The sequence below is a fragment of the Leptopilina heterotoma genome, unplaced genomic scaffold (genome assembly GCF_015476425.1).
Source record: "Leptopilina heterotoma isolate Lh14 unplaced genomic scaffold, ASM1547642v1 Lhet_47, whole genome shotgun sequence".
Taxonomy (NCBI): Eukaryota; Metazoa; Arthropoda; class Insecta; order Hymenoptera; family Figitidae; genus Leptopilina; species Leptopilina heterotoma.
The window spans coordinates 1,642,482-1,658,003 of record NW_025111098.1 but is presented as its reverse complement, the minus strand read 5'-3'; the positions used below and the strand labels follow the sequence as shown (position 1 = coordinate 1,658,003).

Genomic DNA, 15,522 nt, shown 5'->3' with positions numbered 1-15,522 from the left:
TTTGAGATATCATGGTCCTGATGTTTATAATTCAAATTCTTCAAAAATCTAAGTATTTTTTTATACCTATTTGTCAAAAATTTGATTATTTTTAAAAGATTTAACCAAATTTCAATTGTTTGGAAAGTTTTCAATTGTATAATTGAAAAACTATTATCTTTCAAAAATTATTTAAATACTAGAAAACTTTACGCGCGCTAGCATGCGAAACGCATTATTAAATTTATTTTTATTACAAAAATTTTTAAAAATTTTAATTTTCAAATATAAACTTCAATTTTTTAATAATTTTAGATTAAAAATTGAAAAAATTCACGTCTTAGCTATTATTTTTAAAAGTTCTAATAAAATTCTTCGCAAAAATTCAATTATTTTCATAAATAGTAACATTCTTCAAAAGAATTCAATTATTCTTATAAACATAAAAATTCTCCGCAGGAATTGAATTATTTCAGTTATTTTCAAAAATTTCAATTGCAATTATTTTTATAAATAATAAAATTCTTCGGAGGAATTCAATTAATTTAAAAATATTGTAATATAATTTTGAGAAGAATTTAATTATTTTAAAAAATTTTTAATAAATATCAATAAAATAATCAAATGTTTAATTACAATTATTAAAAAACACGATTATTTTAGAAACTTCAAAGAAATTATTCATAAAATTCAAATATTATTAAAATTTTCAATTAAAATTATTAAAAAACTCCATTATTTAAAAAAAATTCAAAGAAATTCTTCAAAATAATTCAATTAGTTTCAAAACTTTTAATGAAATTCACTTATTTTCAAATTTTTTGATAAAATTCTTTGCACGAATTAAATGATTTTCAATACATTAATTCTAGAATTCATTAGAAAATTAGGAAACAATAAGCAAACAACAACTAACTTCAATCTGCGAACAGATTACCAGAATACAGCGATTATTAATATAGATATTTCTGAAAAATTAATTTTAAGTATTATTCTTTATTATAATTTTTCGAAAATATGTTAATTGTTTATTTCGAAAATTTAATTAGAAAAATGGTTCAAAAATAATTTTTGAATGACCTACCTATCTAGTTATTTTTCACACTAATATAAAAACTGAAATAAGTTGCAATATTTGTAAGAAAAGTCAAAAAAAAGGCCTGCAAATTATTGTAATCTTGGTTTTAAATAGAAATAATTGTGAAATTTTATGAATTTTATGAGAATTGAATGAAAATAAAGAAATACACTTTTAAACATCTTCGTCCTTGTATTATCAGTAAAGGTACAATAAAATAGTGTACTTCCTGCATTGTACTGTTTTGTCATATCTTGTTTTCTAATACCTTGTTTTTAATCCATCTAAAATCCATATATCATAAACATTTATATACTCACACAGAGACTTAAAGAAAAATAAAATTCACGTATTCAATACAATAACATGATAGAATATTTATTTACTATTTAAGCATTAAATTTTGATGCAATTATTGCTTTACTTTTAATCATAATATTTTTTAATTCTAAAAAATCAAGTTTTCAATGAACAAGATTATATTTTGGCAAAAGACAATTATTTTGAAAGAAATTCAATGATATTTATAAACATACCGTCCATCCTGTTTTATCAGCACCATTCTCCATATTTTCCGAACCGTTGGTTTGCATTGTTCCGAAACCGTGACAAAATCCGGCCTCTTTAGAAAAGTTCAGAAACGGGATATTACTGATACCACTGTCTTTCAATGATATTTACCGAGAAAATGGTAACTCGTGCTTCTCTTTTTATAAACACTCTGAATGAATTCCTGGAAGGAAAAAACTCGATTAATGACTTAATCCCCTGCGTCTATTCTGCACTAAATAATATTGCAGTAGACCTTGAAAATTTTACTAATATTTTTATTGTTATATTGCAGGGTGGCTGCAAAATTTCATTTTCAAAATTCTCTAAATTTTCCAGGTCTAATTTATTACTTAATCTGATAAACAAGTCTTATTATAGATTTAAATATTTTTAGTAATATTAACATAAAAATTCTAGAGTAATAATGAGTACTTTATTGACCTGTGAACAGCGGTCAATAAAGTGTCCTAGAGTAATAATATGTACTTTATTGACCTAGGGCGATAATGCGCACTTTATTAATTGCTGGGTTATAAGGAGACCATAATACGCCTGAGTTGCATAAAATTATTTAAATTTTGAGTGAATTTTAATTTTAATTTAATTTTTTTATATTAAAAAATGCTATCTTAGAAAGATTTTTAATTTAAAGTCAATTTAATTGATCCATCACGATAAAAGTAAGCTTATTTAATTTAAATAACTTTGTTAATTATCAAAACATTGTTAACATGTTTATTACTTATTCGAAGTGTCTCATTTCCTGAGTTGAATGCAAAAAACAAAAATTTGTTTATCTTTAATCGTGTAAACGATAAAGAACATTAAAACAATTTTAAGAGAGTGTTTAAACTGATAAATAAACAATTGTTTTGGCTCTGGAACATTATTCTATAAAGTCATAAAAAATAAATTAAAAATTCTACAAAGAATATTTAATTTTAAAAAATTTAATTTGCTACTCTTCAATATCCTTTACACTTTCGATTGTAGCAGAGAAGGTATGAATATAGAGTACCGTTGGAATTTCGTAATTGGTTTCCAGATTTATAAATCTGTTTAACTACGAATTTTAAATAGAGAGAGAAACAGTGACCGTTAACTGTAAGATGCTCGTGTCACAACTGTGTCCGACTTCCTACATAACAAGACTCATGCCTCGATGATAAGATACTCCAACAACTTCCTTGCTTATCCAAGTAAAGCGAATACTATTTATGCAAACGCTAATGTTCTATTTACAGACACTAATTAATTAAATTCTGTTTTTCCCAAGTCAATCTCAAAAACGATTAAAATTCTCTTCATTTTTATAGTTTCAAAAAAACTAGTTTATAGTTAACCCGAATATTTTCAAAAATAATCAGAAATCTTTATATCGAAGTAAAACTTAAATAATTAAAATTAATTTTAACAAAATTATAAATTTATTTCCTTCAAAATTAAAAAATATTAAAACCGTAGGAGGGTATTTTACGTACAGAGCAGAAATAAAATAAAATCCTATTCCATTTATTTCTTTTTAAACAAAATTTAACAACATTTAACAAAATAAGCAAAATATATCGATCTAAGCAATTTTCAATTAAAAAATCATAATATAGTGTTTATTTTTTTTTATTATATCATATGAAGTAATGTTGATCGTCATGCAATTCTCGGTAAATAAATAATCCACAAAGTAGATCATTTCGACAAAATAAAAACTAAAACAATTGAATTTTATAGTTTCTTCTTTTTTTATGATACGAGACAAAACAAACTAATTATTGAAAAATCAAACATTTACTAAAAAAATTGAGTACAAACTTCTTGACCAAACAAAAATAAAGACTGCAGTTTCAAAAAAAGGAAAATTGTGTTAATTTCTGTAGGTAGAGCAGAATGTAGCACTTTTAAAAAATTCTTAATATTTTTTTTGAAATAATCGATTCTTTTCTTCTAATAATAAAATCTGGGCCTAGAAGTTTTAAAAAATTGAATTTCTTAAAATAAAAACTCTTTTGATGCTGATTTTTATTTACTACATGCTTTTGATTTTAACGAATTTTCATAACAAACAAAAAATTTATAATTAATCGAACTTTCTCTTGACAGAATTTTTGCATTAGATCAACTTTTACTTTTAATTTATCGATATTTTCATTTACTAGAATTTTTATTAAACAAAATAACCATTTAAATGAAATTTTATTAAAAAGAAAAAAATTAGAAAGAATTCATTCTTATAGCTGAATTTTTATTTCTTCGAAATATTATTTGACAGAAATTGTATTTAACCCTCACATGCCCGCTAGCTGGGTCCCTCGGACCCAGATGAAAATATTTCATCTACTTCCACTTCAGACAATATGGTATGGAGTCAAAAGTTCCAAAACAGAAGTTCCAATTCCGAAGGATCCAAATTATTATTTTCCCAAATGATATTTTTTCCAAAGTATTATTTTTCCAAAGGCCATTTTTACCAAAGTATTATTTTTCCAATAGTCGTTTTTTCCAAACATTGTTTTTTTTATTTTTTAAATTTCAAATCAAAAATTTCATTCAACGTGTGCTCATTCCAAAATTATGTTGTGAAATTAAATTTCTTTTTCAAATTTAAAAATAGTAAACAGTGAAATTATATTAAATTGTAAATTAGTAAAATTAAAAATTTTATTTTAATTTAAAATTTTATTTAAACTATAAAATAGTGAACAGTGAAATTATATTAAATTGTAAATTTTAATTATGGTAGAATTAATACAAGTCGGAAAAAAATTATTTACATATCGAAGGATTTCTGTATTACAAGCATTCAGATAGAAAAAATAATGTGAAATATTGGAGATGCCTTATTTTTTCAAACAACTCCAATACTTTTCACTTATTTAACAATTCAACACTTTTTATTTTGGAAATTTTTTTTTGAAATTTCACACTTTGGTAAATTTATATTTTGGACATTTTGGACTTTGGAACTTTTGTACTTTGGAAAAATAAATTTTGGATCTTTTCATTTTGGAACTTTTTTCTTGGAACTTTTCAATTGGAACTTCCGTTTTGGAACTTTTGTACCCCAATCGACAATATTATTATAAAATTTCGGTTTTGTGCCTTATAACAGATTTTTCTTATTGTTTGTCCCTAAGAGTAAGCATTATGACAAAAATATTTTTGCGGCAAAAAATAGAGCACAAACTTTATTATTTTTAATTTTGAACTTTTCGTTATCAACTTCCTGGACATTTGGCTTTTGCATCACTAGATTTTTTGATCGCTTTTTAAAAGTTTTCTGATAATTCTGCAAGATTGAAATACATACTTAAAAGTAGCACATCTTTGCATTAAAGTGTTAAAAACAACTTGTCAGAATGTTACCGTTTTATTTTTATCACACATTTTAAATTCTTAGGTTCTGGTTTTAAAACTAAAGTTTTTATTTTAAATTTTTAAATTAAAATTTACTAAATTAAGCAAAAACCGCTGCCAATTTTTATCATTAATGATGGCTTTATCTTTGTGATCATTTCATAAACACTTTGCTTCCTTATAGAAAATAATTAAGTTTGTTTATGGGTGATTTTCAAATAAATGGCATATTTGCATGACGCCATAGATAAATAACTAATAAAATTATTTTTTTTGACAATCACTTAATGCAAGTCTCTTCTTAAAGATACTTAATATTCAGTTCATTAACTAATCCTTATCATAGTTAAAATTAAGAAAATAGGGTATTGTCAGGTCCGTGGCATACGTTTTTTTTTAAATTTTGTTCTGAAAATGTTACGTGATCAAATATTGAGGTTATCTTTTGAGTACTTTGTAGGCCAAATCTAACTAGATGTTATACATATAAAAATATTTTTATTATAATGATATTCTACGTACACGAGCACTTTTTTCATGTTTTAAATTGTTAATTACTTTGTACCTACACATGTTAACAAAATCGTGATTTTATTACTCAATTTTATTTTTAAATGACTTTTACTGGCATTATTTTGAAGTGCGAACATTGAAAAGAAAATATTTATTCGATTATTTATTTATTTACGTGTTCTAACTGTGACACTCATGTCAGGACCGTGGCATGTCACTTTTGCGTTTTTTATCGTAACTTTAAAAATATTTAAGATCTTGTAGTTTCCTTTTGAACATATAATAACACAAATGCGGTGGTGGACATTTTTCCCACCAGTTGAAATTCCCAACCTATTATTTTACCAATGTATATTTTTTCCAAACTATTTTTTCCCGCCGAACACTTTTTCCAAGTTATTTTTTTCTCAAGAAACCTTTTTTTCAATGTTTTTTTTTATTTTTCGCCGACTTCATATTAAACAACATTGTCACTTATCTTGGAGATTGTGGTTGTGTCAAAATTGTCTAGTATATTAGTACACTCGTTTTGTATAGTTTTTTTTAAAATAGTTAAAGTTAATAAGTTTGGATTTAAAATGGGAAAATCAAAAAAAGCACAAGTCATTTATGCGTCAAAATCGAAAAACAAAATTGCTTACAATAGTTCAAAAATATATGGAATATGTTGAATATAATGAAACGCTATACAATATCTTAAAAGTATTGGTTACTATACGTACACTTCTAAATTCATTAAATTTATTGATTCCACAATAAATATACTTTAATCAAATTTCGAATTTTTGGTAATTTCTTCACTTTGGTAAAAATAACTATTGGGAAAAATTTTGGTTGTTAGGACCCTTTCCCCTACAGAAATATTTATAAAATATTTTGTTAAAACTATTTCATAAGTTGCTCCTAAAGACACCTCAAATTGAGGGTCCCTATCAAAGAACCGGTTATAAGTTTTTGAGACTCAAAATTCTCGACTTCTATAAATAAAAAAAGGATTAAAAATTTAAATTTCTTGAAATTCCTTTTCTATTGTTAAATTGATAATTTCTATCCAATTCAATTCTCTGTAACCACGTGACCAGAGTCTGAATTTACTTTAATGCCGTTTAAAGGAATCATTTGTTGTGGAGTTAATGCCTTTTAATTAACATTGAATTCTTTAAAGGGCATTAAAGGGGATTCAAATTCTGGTCACGTGCGGTTACAGAGAATTGAATTGGATAGAAATTATCAATTTAACAATAGAAAAGGAATTCATTAAGATTGCGGACAAAAACGGAATTGGTTTGGAATTTAAAAGCATAAAAGTGCCAATCCACTTTAATTCACCCCTTATTACTGGGAGGGCAATGATTTTGAGTCTCAAAAACTTATAACCGGTTCTTTGATAGGGACCCTCAATTAATAAAAAAAACTTTTGCTACAGCTCTTATTATTGAAAATTTTCATTAAAACAAGACTTCCTTTTGAGGAAGCAAAAGTAATTAAAATGGTACTGAAAAAACTAAAATATATATATTTGTTAAAGCAGAATTTTTTTTCTTTATAAGATATTTAAGAAAAGATTTTTCATAAATTGCTAAAGAGAAAAGGGTATTATAATAAATAAATATTTAACAAACAGCAGTAATGCGCAACTCTGCAGATAATAATAGCAGTCTCTGTAGTTAAAGTGCTTCGATTAGGTCATAGGTTAGTCATGCGTTTGGGGTTCGATCACCCTAGGATTAAGTTTCTTTTCCTTTTGTCTTCTATTTTTATATAGCAACACGAATTCAGTGTTGCTATGATTAATTCTTTTCAATATATTATATATATATTATTTTAATCTGATTTCATAAATCTGAAAGCTGGATTAATATAAATTTACCAACACGGAGAAAGAAGGATAAAATATAATTAAACTCACCCTGGAGAAGTGTAAAATTTATGTCAAGTTTCACACTCCTGAGGGTGAGTTTAATTATCCTTTTTTCTCCGTGAAAAGTTAATTTATCTTAATTTGCTTTAATACTTGGTCTTTTCAGCTTTATTAGTTTCAAACGAATTCAACAACTTTTAAAAATTTTATCCATCCTGTGTTAAATTTTGAAAAATTTTTTACTTTCAGACGCCATTTTGAATTAAAAAATACCAAAAATCTTAAAACGCAAAGCATATTTTTAAACTAAAACTATCGGGAACACGTTTTTGATACTTTACATGAAAGGATACGTCCTTGTAGAATTTTTAATAATTTTTTTCTTTTAATATTAAGATCTTTAAATCGAAGTTAAAAATCAGCACATGTGGTATTTAAAGGGTTAAATATCTTATAATATTTTATATTTATATTTGTGATTGCATATGTTTTTTAAAAATTTAAACGTTTCTAATCTTTAAGTTTACAAAACACGCATGCCTCTAGGCCAAATTTTATTAAAAATTTTATTTTAAAATTAGTATTTATTCTTTGAAATTTCACCCATATACATGTTCCATGAGATTCAGATTTGGACTTCTATACTCTCTAAATATGAAAAAGCGATAAGTATACCACAGATTCCAATTATTAGCGTCTATATACCCTGTCAATTAGTGAAATTTCACTAATTCAGATTTAGAGAATATGATATCTCTAATAATTCTGAAATTATTTCAAGTTCAATTGTTCGTTGCAGTAAATGAGTCTGCAATGAAAAACATGTTTCCTGAGTTTTTCAATGCCACATTTCAAAGTTCACGGTTTCACCTTTTTATATATATATAAAATGTTCCGGAGATTCCTGGTTCTGTGCGGGGTGTTATGTCTTTGCGCAGGTTAATGAACTAGAGGTTACCGACCGACTTCAGATCGACCCTGACCCTGACGACTACTTTACTACCCACACAGCAATTACTTTAACATTTGCTATAGATAAATCTATGAACTCCAAATATCTAATACATATTTCTGTGCTATAACCGATCTACCACTTATTTATTCTCAGAAACTTTATATACCCAATGTAGCATCAAAAGAATTAAATTTTGCATTTCACACCCATTTTTGTATTTTAGAATTTATAGGCCCCTGAAGGGCTTTTAACGCTTTTTAACGCAAAACGTTATAAAAGCCCTTCAGGGGCCTTCAAAAATGAATAGAATAAAACGAATTTTTTAAAGGTTTCAGGTTAAAAAAGTGCTTGATCATAATTTTCACTTCCGAGGTGAATGAAAAAAGTAAAATTAGTGACATTTTCATTTTGAAAAGTCCAAAAATAGTTTTCGATAAATCGATACTAAGCATCGACGGTAACATCAGGGACATGAATTTATTTAGTTTCTATAATTTTAACGAGTCAGAAAGGGGGATTTTGTCAATAACAATTAATTCTTTTTAATTTGCGTGGCTTAGTTTCTTTTTACAGAGGTTGTGATATTGTTTGCAAAATTGATTGTAAAATAATCTTTTTTGTACACGTATAGTTGATTTTTATTTGGTCAATACATCAATTTGAGATGCGAAACAAAAGTTTGACGGAAATCGTGATTGTATATAATTTACTTGTAATGTTATATCCCGGAAGTTTTTATCTTTTTTTTTATGTTTTTCATATTACTTATTTCATGAATACTACTGTTTTCTATATAATATAAAAGAAGCGCTAGAGTAATCTCTTTAAATTGTATGAAATATTGCGAAATTATTTATTCTCTTTTGTGGTTAACTTACTTTAAACAAATTTTATTTCCTAGTAAATAATTTTATAGTTTTTAGATAAACATGGCTTATGAGGGAAGTTATTAAAAAGAGAGACAGAAACATAAATAAAAAATATTTATTTTAATCTACACTGGGTATAAGATATGCATTAATTTAAAGAAGACATTTTCTCTAACGAGGCTTTCCAAAGACTGACTCTGACTCCTTGTTAAAAGAACATAATACAGGTCCTTCATACAGAAAAAACTTATACGAATTTCTTTGTTGGTGTATTTGTTTATTGCAAATAAACATCTACACAAATATAAAATTCTATTTGATATCAGAAAAAAACATTGATTTTAAAATTTCATGACTTTTCCAGACCATTTTTAAAAAAATTTCAGACCCAAAAATACAATTGTTTTGATAAATGTTTAGCTACTTACGTCAAAAAAATATAAAATCCTTCAAGTAAATTATTCATTTTTAATTACAAATAATTAAAATTTGCGAGATTATTTGTGATATGCGCTCCGAAGAAAGGTAACTTAGAAGCAAATCACTTTAAGGTTATGTTTGTGTTATTCTTACCTCAATTAAAAGTTTTTGTTTAATTTTGTTAAACCGAATTTAATTTTTATTAATTATTTTAGTTGTAATGAAGATTCTAATATTAGTTTTTTAGATTAAGAGTTAAACTCCTTTGCGTAATTTCATAACAAAAATTACAAACATAACCTACAACTTTTTGTTTTTAAGGTACTTCGGAGAGCATTACACTTATTTTAAAGTGGACGAAAAAATATAGAGAAAATTACAGGAATTTAAAATTGTAGTTTTGTTCAGAATTTTTCACAATTAAACGAGTATTTTAAACATTTTAATAACATTTTTGGGTTTCTAAAATGCATTTTATAATTTTAAAATTATGCAATGGAAAATATAATTCAACTTGAAAACTTAAGATTTTTACGATTCAAATACAAGAAATTGAATTTTCAGAACGAGAAAATTATTTTAAAAAATTTAATTTAATTATTATCTAGAAATTATAACTAATATATTTCTAAAATCTGTTTACAAGACAATTTCATGAAATTTCGAATAATTTGAAAGTTTTTCAATTAAATTATTTGAAAATATAAGTAATATAAAAAAAATTTTTCAAAAAACTAATTTATTCAGAATTTGTAATTAAAATTTATTACAATTCAACTTTTCTAAAATTTTAATTTTAAACTTTTTGAAATTCAATCTATATTAATAATATTAGTAATATTAATTTAACATTTTATTTTTTACTATTTTATAGGATCTGAAATTTTTTTCTCTTTCAAATTTTTTCGACGAATTTAATTAAAATTGTATTGAAAATAATGGAATTGTTTCAAAGAATTGTAGTTGATTTTCTTCAATTTATTGTTAGAAATATAAATAATTTTAAATACGAGTTGTGAAAGTTTGAAAAATAAAAAATACTAAACTTTGAAAGAAATTATATGAAATTTAGTAAAGTTACATTAAAATTTAATTAATATTCTTAATATTTGATATAACTGTACTAGATTTCGCATTATAAGTTTTTTTGAAGTTTAGTATTTTTTATTTCAAAATTTCGCTTTGTCGCATTTTATCCCCAAATTGTAAAATACTTTTACAAAATTTAACATTTATTTGGGGTCGTTCATAAACTACGTCACGTCCGGTCCTAGAGAGGTGGGATTATTTTAGCGTGATTTCTGCAGAAAAACGTCCCCTTTTCTCTTCGTGTACCTATTCTCAAAATAATAAAAAAATTTGAATTATGAATGTAATAAAATAATTCTTTTCTATGATAATTTATTTTATGTAGCTTTCATTAAAAAATTATATGTAACTAAATATTTTGAAAATCCGAAATCAGCTATAATAATTTTTTATTTTTTGCAATTAAACAAAATAGCAGAGTTGAATATGTATACTTTAGAAATTTTAAGAAATCGCGAATTAATTGCTTCATTATTTAAAGAGACGGTAAACGGTGAAACTCTAGTCTGATATTGGTTTGCTGGAGGTTTAAACCTGGATGACTGGTATGTGCAACTGGCAAAGTGTTTATGAATCATGAGAATACAAAAAAGTCACGCACCCCAAATAAACGAGTGCATATAACGATTATAACCTGACAAGTTTTCTTTAATAGAAACATTTTTTTTATAATTTCAATTTTTTTTATTGTATTTAATTAAATAATTACAAAATTATAAATATTGATTAATATGATAAAAAATTATTGAAAAAATTGATACATATTTTAACTATAATTTGAGACATCAGGAAAGGAAAGATATAATTGTTTATTAGTTTTAAATTTAATTAAGTAGATCATTAGATATTTATGTTAAGTACATTTTTTTGCATTTAAAATTTCATTTATTAATTTTTTTTAGTTTAAAACTTAAAACTTTTACTTTTTTAAAATTGAGATAGAATTTCTATAAGGATATTAATTAATCAACGTTAATTAAAAGATGAAACTTATACCTTCAGATTTAGATTGAAAAAAATTGAACCAAACTTATAACCATTTCAAGCTATTCGTTTTATTTCACATTTAGAAAAATGTTATTGTTATATAATTTTTAATTTTACTCCGAATTCGTCTAAAAATAATTATTTTTGTAAAATTTAAATTAATCTATAATTAACTTAAATGAATTTTCATGATATGTTTTCACTTTGATTTGCTAATAAATTTTAATGGCAAATGAGTTTCGAGTGGGATGTCCAACTTGAAAGTGCGTCAAGATAAATTTATCTAAGTCACTATTAATGACCTCGATTTCCTTAATTAAAAACTAAGAGTTTCACATATATTTTCATTATTAGTGTTAAATGTGAAAATGTCAATTAAAAATGAATATAATTAAGTCAAAAATTTATTTTTTTCGCTTTTTTCAAAAGAAAAAGAAAGCAATTTCTATCTTTGATTGGCTTCTATAATTATAGCTTGAAATTTCTTAATCAACGCTCTTACTGATTTATTGAAATAGGTGTAGTGTCGCTGACTGATTTACAATAGTAAAATATTTTCAGTTTTTGGTTAGAAGTTTTTCTAAAATATGATAAATGAAATTAAAATTCACAAATAATTTTGCTTCTAAACTTTTCAGCAAAAATTTAAAAATAATTAGTCATTTGAAAGATTTTATAAACATTTTTTTTAAATAATTGATTTCTTTATCGAGAAAATTTAATTAAAATTGTATTAAAAATAATGGAATTTTCGCAAAAAAAAAGAATCAAATTTTTCCAAAGAATTGTATTATTGAAATTTTTGAAAATAACTTAATAATTCTTATCAAGAATAAATTTTATTAAAAATTTTATAAAATAATTTAATTTTTGCGAAAAATGTTTTTTGAAAATAATAAACAATAATAATTAACTTTCTATTTAATAAGTGAATTTTTTAATAAAAAATATCCACTAATATTTTCTTATCCTGGTAATAACTTAAATTCTAAATTTTTATCAAATGCAATTAAGTATTTAAAAATAATTCTTAAAAATAAATAATATTTTAACTTATTCACTTATTTAAATACAAAAATAAATATTTAATACAATATTTGATTATTTCTTAAAATTTATATAAGAATAAGAATTTTATCAACATTTTTTAAAAAAACATTAAATTTCCAAACATTGTCTTAAAAAGTTTTGAAAGTATTTGAATTGTTTTGAACAATTTCTTTGAATTTCTTTTTAAATAATCGATTTTGTTAAAAATTTGTAATTAATAATTTTATTATTAAAGTCTTTTAAAATATTGTTAAAAAATTGAATTCTTTTGAAGAACTTTATCAGATTTTTTATGAAAATAATTAAACTTGTTCGACTAAATTCTTTAACTATTTTAAAATAAACTAATTTTTAAAACAATTTTAATTGAAAATTTAGTTTTTATTTATGTTTTGAAATTAATTAAATTTTTTAAAAAAAATTTCACTCAATTATTTAAAATAATCGTTTTTGTTAATAAATATAGGTAAATAAAAAATTTTATTAAAATTTTTACGAAATAAAAGAATTCCGGATAAGAATTTTCGTTTTAATAAAAATAATAAAAATAATAAAATACTTGTGAAGCATTTTATTAAAATTTTTGAAAACATTTAAATTTTGTTGACTAATTTCTTTAAATCTTTTGAAAATAATGTAGTTTTTTCTAATAATTTTAAATGAAAATTTTAAACGTGTACTTATATTTTATTCGAAGAATTTCTCTCAACTTCTTAAAATAATAGATAGTGTTCATTAATTATTGTAACTAAAAATTGTATTCAAATTTTTTTTGTGGGTATAAATGAATTCTTTTAAAGAATTTTATTAAAATTGATTTTTTCGATAAAGTTAGACTCGAAAGTTATTAAAGTTATTAAAATTGAATTGAAAATAATTACATTCGTGAGAAGAATTTTATTATTTATGAAAATAATTCAATTCTTTTAAAGAATTTAAAAAAAATTGATTTTTTTCGAGAAAGTTATTAAAATTATTAAAATTATATTGAAAATAATTGAATTCCTAAGAAGAATTTTATTATTTATAAAAAATAATTTAATTTTTGCAACGAATTTTATTAAATTTTTTTATATTATTGAATTCCTGTGAAAAATTTTATTATAGTTTTAAAAATAATTGAATTTGTTCAAATTAAAAAAAAATAGTGGGTTTTAGTAGATGAGAGCAAAGCCAGAAAATATTACTATTTGTTTTAGTAAAATATTTCTATTTTTTATAATAAAATATTTCTATATTTTTAGTAATTCTGATATTTTAACTACCTAAAGTTTCAGTGAAAAATGACTAAAAATTAATAAAAATTCTTTCCATTATGAATTAGTGGCTCAATTTTCACCAATTCACACTCAGAGAGTGAATATTTATTTAACTCAAATAAATAATTCGGGTTAAACAAACTTTACAGTGGATAACCCAAAATTTAGTTTTATGCAAAAAAATAGAGTACCTATTTGATTCAAATATAATTTTTCCCCGAGTAAAAGAAGAAACACTTTGCTTTTAAAAAGATATTTTTAAAGATAATATTTTACATTTCCGGAGACAAAACTGCAGATATTTGTTTTATTATAGAATTTCAGAAAAGATTTGTTATTGTTTTAAATTTACAAATTATAATCTTTATAGCACTTTGGAATAAATATTTATATCGAGTCAATGACATTGATTTCCAATCTATATAGTATACTCTTTACATATATATAGATTGGTCTTTGTCACACAGCTATATAGATACATATCGCCAGGCAACCCTGGAGAAACCCCTTTATATTAAATTTACTGTAGAAAATTTAAAAATAGTATTCCTTACTTTTTGAATTGGGAGAAAACAATCGAAAAGCTCTGTAATAATAAATTTTCAATTTAACTATTGTTAAACTAAAAAATTTATTATTATGAAATTATGAATGAACATTGTTGTGTAAATATTGTTAGGAAAAATTTGCCGGCCGGAAATGTCAGTTCGATTCGAGAGAGAATACGAAAAACTGTTTGTTGAGGGGAGAAAAAAGATTTATGGATAATATTTTGAAGTGTATTTTCGTGTTACTTACCGAAAAATGGTAGATCCTGTCACTGACCACCACTTTACAATGCACAAAGGCGTACCGGAACGAATAAACAGAAAACTCTCACAAGTCGATTCTCAGTCTCACCGAACAACTAAACTGAAATAAGTAACATGAACTGAAACTACTGAAATTTAGGAACTTGGCTCACTTGCCAGCAGCCGCTCTCACTCTACACTGAGAGGTGCCCAGCTGTAGTCGCACTCCAAGTTAGTCACAGCCTCAGCACCTTTACTACAACGCGGTTCAGTTTAGTTTGCTTGGATCGCCAGCAGGACTAGACCGTGAACCTCAGTAATAACATAGAGACAATGCGATTAAGTTTATATCCAATGGGAGTGTATCGAGATTATACGAATTTGCGTTGGTGGGCACACAGTTGAATTAGATTGCCGGCGGCCGTCAGTGGGAATATGGGATGTGTAAAGATGGTGGAGGGTAACGCAGGAGTAGTGGGAGGAGTTCGAATGCATCGAACTGCAGGAGCAGCGGTTAGGTTAGATCTCTGTTTTCTACATCTGCGTCGACTCGAATCGCTTATACACGATCAACACACTATTCAATCGCCCTCTCTTACTTAGCAATTTCATTGTTTCATTGTTATTTCTCTATGAAACAAATTAATTATTTTTACTATACTCCAATAGCTTTATTTTTTCAGGAAGTAAATATTAAATTTCAGGAAGTAAATATTCGTTGAGAAGTAAACTTTTGACGAAAAGCATAAACTGTTATTTACTATACGA

At 24.4% G+C, this 15,522-nt stretch overlaps 1 protein-coding gene across 1 annotated transcript in view; it reads right to left on the bottom strand.

Moving 5' to 3' along the window:
• The window catches only part of LOC122507414 (protein singed), a 38,646-nt gene extending 23,416 nt beyond the window's left edge, over positions 1 to 15,230 (bottom strand). Inside the window, exons 1-2 of the mRNA XM_043620114.1 lie at positions 14,762 to 15,230; positions 1,594 to 1,790 (exon numbers count right to left, since the gene is read on the bottom strand). Of these exons, the coding sequence (XP_043476049.1) occupies positions 1,594 to 1,650 (57 nt within the window). The 5' untranslated portion in view covers positions 1,651 to 1,790; positions 14,762 to 15,230. The remainder of the gene's footprint in view (positions 1 to 1,593; positions 1,791 to 14,761) is intronic.
• Positions 15,231 to 15,522: the final 292 nt, after the last annotated feature.